The 7,530-nt window shown below is 42.7% G+C and overlaps 1 protein-coding gene across 1 annotated transcript in view; it reads right to left on the bottom strand.

Moving 5' to 3' along the window:
• Nucleotides 1-200: 200 nt before the first annotated feature.
• The window catches only part of LOC112068008 (nuclear pore complex protein Nup133), a 20,885-nt gene continuing 13,555 nt past the window's right edge, over nucleotides 201-7,530 (bottom strand). Inside the window, exons 17-28 of the mRNA XM_070437974.1 lie at nucleotides 7,002-7,142; nucleotides 6,548-6,670; nucleotides 3,984-4,083; nucleotides 3,520-3,777; nucleotides 3,159-3,292; nucleotides 2,480-2,638; nucleotides 2,171-2,306; nucleotides 1,831-1,949; nucleotides 1,218-1,298; nucleotides 1,060-1,124; nucleotides 725-813; nucleotides 201-469 (exon numbers count right to left, since the gene is read on the bottom strand). Coding sequence (XP_070294075.1) covers nucleotides 333-469; nucleotides 725-813; nucleotides 1,060-1,124; nucleotides 1,218-1,298; nucleotides 1,831-1,949; nucleotides 2,171-2,306; nucleotides 2,480-2,638; nucleotides 3,159-3,292; nucleotides 3,520-3,777; nucleotides 3,984-4,083; nucleotides 6,548-6,670; nucleotides 7,002-7,142 — 1,542 coding nt within the window. The 3' untranslated portion in view covers nucleotides 201-332. The remainder of the gene's footprint in view (nucleotides 470-724; nucleotides 814-1,059; nucleotides 1,125-1,217; nucleotides 1,299-1,830; nucleotides 1,950-2,170; nucleotides 2,307-2,479; nucleotides 2,639-3,158; nucleotides 3,293-3,519; nucleotides 3,778-3,983; nucleotides 4,084-6,547; nucleotides 6,671-7,001; nucleotides 7,143-7,530) is intronic.

Raw genomic sequence — 7,530 nt, 5'->3', positions numbered from 1 at the left:
GTTGAACCTATGACATTTACTCTCCTGACTTTTACTCAAGCAATTATCACAGGAGATATAGGTGTATTGGAGATTCAGGATGTGTAACTACATATGTTGCTTTTTCCCAGGTTATGGAGGTAAGGAAATAAAACAATATATTTTGTTTTTCAAAAACTTAAAAGGAGTCTTGTGAATGCCAAAATCAAGAGAATAGAACATTTACAGAAATATGACTTTTATTTAGAAAATGCAACACGTTATCTTTTTGTCAAACAAACAGTAAAAATGGAAAGTAAGGAACAAACCAAGTGCAACCTGGGAGACACAGTTGTGAAAGGGGTCAGGGGTCATCAGATCTGTGCTTGCAGGTAATGTTCATAGTTGGCCCGCAGTACAAACTCAAAAGTGGGCTTTGATTTCAAAGCCTCCATCTCATCCAGTTGAAGAAGGTCTTTGAAGTCAGGAAGGTAGGTCTGTAGAGGAACACCTGGAAAACAACAAGAGAAGATATTCTGAATAGGTTGGAATGGTCATAAAGAGGTACATAAACAGAGCAGTGACACTCAATACCCTTTTCAATATTTTGTAATTAATAACAAAAAATATTACAACAACTCAACAATCTCCTAAATATCTCTTAAGTAACTCTTGAAATGTGTTGTTAACAAACAAATTAACTGATGAGAATACAGTRAAATCATTTGGTCAGACACCGAGACAAAATGGCTACTGCAGTGCTTACCTTCTTGTATGAGCTTGATGAGGATCTTGACAAAGATGCTGTCCTTGGCTGCCTCCAGAGGGTCATCGTTCCCATCAGCAGACGACCAGCTGTGAAAAACACAGCGTAAAGGAAGCTCAATGCAAACTTACAGTAATAACAATAATGCTTATTAATTCATTGCATTTACTATATAAAGMGCATTGACAGCGTAAAGAAATAACAAAAATGTAAGATAAGTGTCAAACAGCGTATTTACACCTATCAAATCCTTTCAAATTTGGAATGAGGAAATTAGCAAGAAAGGGAGTAAGAGTGAGATATTAGAAGGATTAGGGCCATTGAGCGGTACTTACTCGTCTTTCTTGAGGGCCTTGCAGAAGATCTCACACTTGAGTCCCTCAATGTCCACAGCATCCTCCTGCAACAAGAATATGGCCCATATCAGTAAACCCTGACAGACCTGATTAATCAACCCTGAGTTAATGATTCATGCTAGCGGCAGTAGGACTACCTCGTCTATGTACTCCAGTAGATCCAGAGCCTTCTTGAAGTCATACTCATTGGCTCGTCTGTTGTCATTACAAATATACAGCTGGTGAGAAAAGAGAAAAATGAGGTCAGTCCATTGGTATTTGTGGGAGCTGTATTTTGGGGTTCAGTTGGTGACAGGAGGATAGATGTGTGTGTTGTATTGTCATCGTGTGTCTGTGTGGTGGCAGGTATGTGGATTTATGTAGAGTTACTGGTTGTGCGACTGTGCGTGTGTGGTCTACTTAAGCTATAAGGCATGAGGGGGTGTGGTATTTGGCCAATATACCACGGCTAACGGCTGTTCATAAGCATGACACAAAGCGGAGTGCCTGGATACAATCCTTAGGTGTGGTATATTGGCCATATATCACAAACCCCGGAGGTGCCTTATTGCTATTATAAACTGGTTACCAACGTAATTAGAGCAGTAAAAATACATTTTGTCATACCCGTGGTATACGGTCTGATATACCATGGCTGTCAGCCAATCAGCATTCAGGGCTCGAATCACCCAGTTTATAATGGTGCATTGATAAGGTTGTGTGTGTTGGGTTATGTGGTAATGTGAGGGATCCACTGATGTGTGTTCTGACATTAATAAGGTTGTGAGCGCTGAGCAGGGGCATGGTGTCTGGGTTCTGTTGTTTCTCCTCCAGCAGCTGTTTGGGCAGAGTCTCCTGGTGCAGCAGGAACCGCTCCTGCTCTACCATGTCTGTAGGATGACAAAGAAAACACTGGTGATATCCCTGCAGAACTCACCAATTAGACACCCCACAGTGAACAGAGKTTTCCTTGCTTCTTTTGCATCAAACAGTGTCTGTTGTCTTAGGGCTAATTACTAACACAGTTTAAAATACATGTTCATAACTCCCATTGACAGTAATGTATGATTTAAGTGAGAATTAAGCAGCGGTATCTCAAGTAGCCCCTTACCGTCTACTTGTTTCTTCATCACAGCCTCAGGCATGTCTGATGCCAAGGCAGTCAGTTTACTGAGAGCCAACAGGGTCTTCTTCTTCACAAAGTAACGTGTCTCCATGTTGGCCTGGCCATACAGGGTTTTGTGGGCCTGGGAAGAGAAAGAGATGGGAAAATAAATATCACAAACGCAACACTGTTTATATTAACATGGGAAACTACACTATGTCTACTGTATGTCTTTTCATATGAAGCGGCATGTTCACAAGTTAGCTACTAAGGTCAACTGATGTGTGTGTGTGTGTGTGTGTGTGTTCCACTTACACTGCTGAAGTCGTGGACGTGGATGTGGTGCAGCCAGCTGAGGTGTTCGTGGGACTGCAGGAAGCTGGCCAGCTGCTGGTGCTGGGCGATGGGCTGGGAGAGCAGCTTGCCCCGCTTTCCCTTCTCCATGTACCAGCGGAACAGGAAGTCCGCAAAGTTCTACAGGAAGTGACATGGAAATTAAATGAAACACGTAGCATCTTTGGAATCCTAGTCTAGTCCTAGCTTGAGAAATAACAGCATTTTTATCTCATAATGGGTATCAATGTATGATTTACGTGCGCTGTCTGAGTAACGGCAGGTAGGCTAGCGGTTAAGAGCGTTAGGCCAGTAACCAAAAGATTGTTGGTTCGAATCCCCGAGCCGACTAGGTGAAAATCTGTCGATGTGCCCTTGAGCAAGGCACTTAACCCTAATTGCTCCTGTAAGTCGCTCTGGATAAGAGTGTCTGCTAAATAAATAAAAATGTAACTTGCACATATCCCTTGTTAGTGCCAGATTTGATAAAACACCAGTGATAAAATTTGGTCGTGTTCAGTACGGCACACAGTAGCAAAACATTTTGCAAACAACAACAAAAATCTGCGTTCTTATTGGACCAGTTCAAGTAGTACCTCCCCATTTCAAAATTTCTCCACCTAATGAACACCACCCTGGTTTTAGAGAATTAGTGTCTGACCTGGTCGGCGAACTTGGCCATGTAGTGCTGCAGTCTATTCTGGTTGTCAGTCTGCTCACACATCTGGACCAGGATGTCAAAGTCACAATATTTCTCTGCCAGTGCTGCCACCCACTGGTACTGACCCAGCTCCACTGGAACATAAGGAAAAGTTAACACCCTTAATATTATTTAAGTGTACATAACACCTTTATAATGGATGCAATAAGAAGTCAGATTTATAATTTATGAAAAATATCAGCTACATTTAGCTATAAAATGTGAAATTCCACTTATTTTGTATTCCAAAATGGCTTGACCCGGTAACCAAATACTCAAGCCAAAATGTCCACCCGGTATTTTGCATTCAATCTCCACTCACACAGTGGTGCGAGCAGCTCAGAGCGGCGCTGCGTGTACTCCATCTCCAGGGTGTTGTAGCGGTCCTGCTGGCCCGGCCGGCCCGGTCTCAGTGAGGTCAGCTGGGCAACGTAGCCTCCCAGGAGCACATCCAGCAGCGCTGCCAGCTGCTCGTTCAGGCCATTGCGCAGCTCCGAGTCGGCGTGAGGGTACACGTCACGCAGGATCACCTCGTGCTGGCGGGCGATGACGGTACGCACCCCACCCAGACAGCTAGAGGCTGTGGGGAGAGAAAGATACAGGTTTAGGGATTAAGGGCGCATCTCAATTGTCTTACATTTGGGAGACTCTAAATTCTTCTCCATCGCAGTGAAAGGGATCTAGCATAACACTTTCACCTATCCTGTCTTTTCAGTTCATTTGACATTAACAAAAGGAGACAAGGCGTTACTTTAGACTACTATGTGTGTTCAACAGGGAATGTACCGGTCCATGGGATGTATTCTGGCTCAGCAGTGGTGCTCTCTGAGGCTCTGTACAGTGAGGCCTTGGTGTCTCTGTACTGACCAGCAGCCTGCAGCATGTCCTGGAATACAACACACAAACGTACACAAATTACTGACTGTGCCATTACAAGAAATACAACCTCCAAGCAACATGACATACAGTTGAAGTCAGAAGTTTACATACACTTAGGTTGGAGTCATTAAATCTTGTTTTTCAACCACTTCACAAATTTCTTGTTAACAAACTATAGTTTGCAAGTCTGTTAGGACATCTACTTTGTGCAAGACACAAGTAAATTTTCCAACAATTGTTTACAGACAGATTATTTCACTTTTATAACAATTCCAGTGGGTCAGAAGTTTACATACACTAAGTTGACAGCTTGGAAAATTCCAGAAAACTATGTCATGGCTTTAGAAGCTTCTGATAGGCTAATTGACATATTGAGTCCAATTGAAGGTGTACATGTGGATGTATTTCAAGGCCTACCTTCGAACTCAATGCCTCTTTGCTTGACATCATGGGAAAATCAAAAGAAATCAGCCAAGCCCTCTGAAAAAAAATTGTAATCTCCACAAGTCTGGTTCATCCTTGGGAGGCAATTTCCAAACGCTTGAAGGTACCACGTTCATCTGTACAAACTATAGTACGCAAGTATAACATCACCGAACCACGCAGCCGTCATACCGCTCAGGAAGGAGACGCATTCTGTCTCCTGAGAGATGAACGTACTTGTGCGAAAAGTGCAAATCAATCCCAGAACAACAGCAAAGAACCTTGTGAAGATGCTGGAGGAAACCGGTACAAAAGTATCTATATCCACAGTAAAACGAGTCCTATATCGACATAACCTGACGGGCCACTCAGCAAGGAAGAAGCCACTGCTCCAAAACCGTCATAAAAAAGCCAGACTATGGTTTGCAACTGACATAATGCATATAGGACAAAGATTGTACTTTTTGGAGAAATGTCCTCTGGTCTGATGAAACAAAAATAGAACTGTTCGGCCATAATGACCATCGTTATGTTTGGAGGAAATAGGGGGAGGCTTGCAAGCCGAAGAACACCATCCCAACCGTGAAGCACGGGGGCAGCATCAGTTATGGGGGTGCTTTGCTGCAGGAGAACTGGTGCACTTCACAAAAATAGATGGCATCATGAGGAGGGAAAATATGTGGATATATTGAAGCAACATCTCAAGAAATCAGTCAGGAAGTTAAAGCTTGGTCGCAAATGGGTCTTCTAAATGGACAATGCCCCAAGCATACTCCAAAGTTGTGGAAAAATGGCTTAAGGACACAAAGTCAAATTAATGGAGTGGGCCATCACAAAGCCCTGACCTCAATCCTATAGAAAAAATTGTGGGCAGAACTGAAATAGGCGTGCGAATAAGGAGGCGACAAACCTGACTCAGTTACACCACCGCTCTGTCAGGAGGAATGGGCTAAATTCACCCAACTTATTGTGGAAGCTCGTGGAAGGCTACCCGAAACGTTTGACCCAAGTTAAACAATTTAAAGGCAATGCTACCAATACTAATTTGTGTATGTAAACTTCTGACCCACTGGGAATGTGATGAAAGAAATAAAAGCTGAAATAAATCATTCACTCTACTATTATTCTGACATTTCACATTCTTCAAATAAACTGGTGATCCTAACTGACCTAAAACAGGGAATTTTTACTTGGATTATATGTCAGGAATTGTTAAACTACAGAGTTTAAATGTATTTGGCTAAGGTGTATGTAAACTTCCGAATTCAACAGTACATATGAACAAAAATAWAAAAACGCAACAATTTCAATGATTTTACTGAGTTACAGTTCATATAAGGAAATCAGTCAATTTAAATWAATTAATTAGGCCCTAATCTATGGATTTCACATGACTGGGCATAGGCCCACCCACTTGGGAGCCAGGCCCAGCAACTGGGGAGCAAGGCCCAGCACAAGGTGCACCTGTGTAATGATCATGCTGTTTAATCAGCTTTTTGATATGCCACACCTGTTAGGTGGATGGATTATCTGGGCGAAGAAGAAATGCTCACTAACAGGAAAGGTAAACAAATTAGAGAGAAATACATTTTTTGTGCGTATGGAACATTTCTGGGATCTTTTATTTCAGCTCATGGACTAACACTTTAAACGTTGCACTTATATTGTTGCTCAGCATATATACAGTGCATTCGGAAAGTATTCAGACCCCTTGACCTTTTACACATTTTGTTAGGTTACGGCCTTATTCAAAAATGTATTAAATACATTATTGTTCCTCATTAAATCTACACACAATATCCCATAATGACAAAGCGAAAACAGGTTAAGACATTTTTGCAAATTTATGAAAAATAAAATACCTTATTTACATAAGTATTCAGTGTGTAGATTGTCAAGGGGTCTGAATACTTTACGAATGCACTGTAGATACACAGTATATATAAGCACACCATATGATCAAAAGGCAACCATACACATGCATGGGAGATACGTGACTAACAATATGGATGTGGATACAGAAAGCCCGCACTGACTGTGTTGTGTACCTTGATGATGGTGTTGACACTGAGCACCACTTCAGCCCACTTCACAGAGTCCACAGGGTTCTCCTTCAGAGTCCTCTCCTCCTCTTCTAGTAGACACTCGAAGACTGAGGAGATCTGAGACACCTACACACACACACACACAGACACACACCTCTTAATAACCTCACCTGAGGCATAAGACAGAAGCTTCCCACAATCCCAAAGCTGAGGTTTTGACATTGAAAACATGATTTAAATTGGAATCTCAAATCTTCTAAATTGTGTGAAGACCCCAACTATTATCTCTGTCATTGTCACCAGACCCCAACTCTGCTGGGGATATTATTTCTGTCATTGTCACCAGACCCCAACTCTGCTGGGGATATTATTTCTGTCATTGAAGCTACAGGCCGCCATGACGCTGAAGAACCACCACGCCAAGCACGGCGACTGGTCAATCGGCCATCCTCATTGCCTTGAGGAAGAGCAACGCAACCGTGTCCACCAGCCTCACGGCCGCAGACGTCTTCTTCAGAGAGGTGACATGACAGAGTAATATCCCCACAGAGTTGGGGTTGGTGACAATGACAGAATAATACCCCAGCAGAGTTGGGGTCTGGTGACAATGACAGAATAATATCCCCAGCAGAGTTGGGGTCTGGTGACAATGACAGAATAATATCCCCAGCAGAGTTGGGGTCTGGTGACAATGACAGAATAATATCCCCAGCAGAGTTGGGGTCTGGTGACAATGACGAGATAATTATCCCCAGCAGAGTTGGGGTCTGGTGACAATGACAGAATAATATCCCCAGCAGAGTTGGGGTCTGGTGACAATGACAAGAATAATATCCCCAGCAGAGTTGGGGTCTGGTGACAATGACAGAGATAATAGTTGGGGTCTTCACACAATTTAGAGATTTGAGATTCCAATTTAAATCATATCATTTTTCAATGCCAAACATTCAGCTTTGGGATTGTGGGAAGCTTCTGTCCTTCATGCC

The sequence above is a fragment of the Salvelinus sp. IW2-2015 genome, unplaced genomic scaffold (assembly GCF_002910315.2).
Source record: "Salvelinus sp. IW2-2015 unplaced genomic scaffold, ASM291031v2 Un_scaffold19, whole genome shotgun sequence".
Classification (NCBI taxonomy): domain Eukaryota; kingdom Metazoa; phylum Chordata; class Actinopteri; order Salmoniformes; family Salmonidae; genus Salvelinus; species Salvelinus sp. IW2-2015.
Note: the sequence above shows the minus strand (reverse complement) of the source record. Positions and strands in the feature narration are given on the sequence as shown.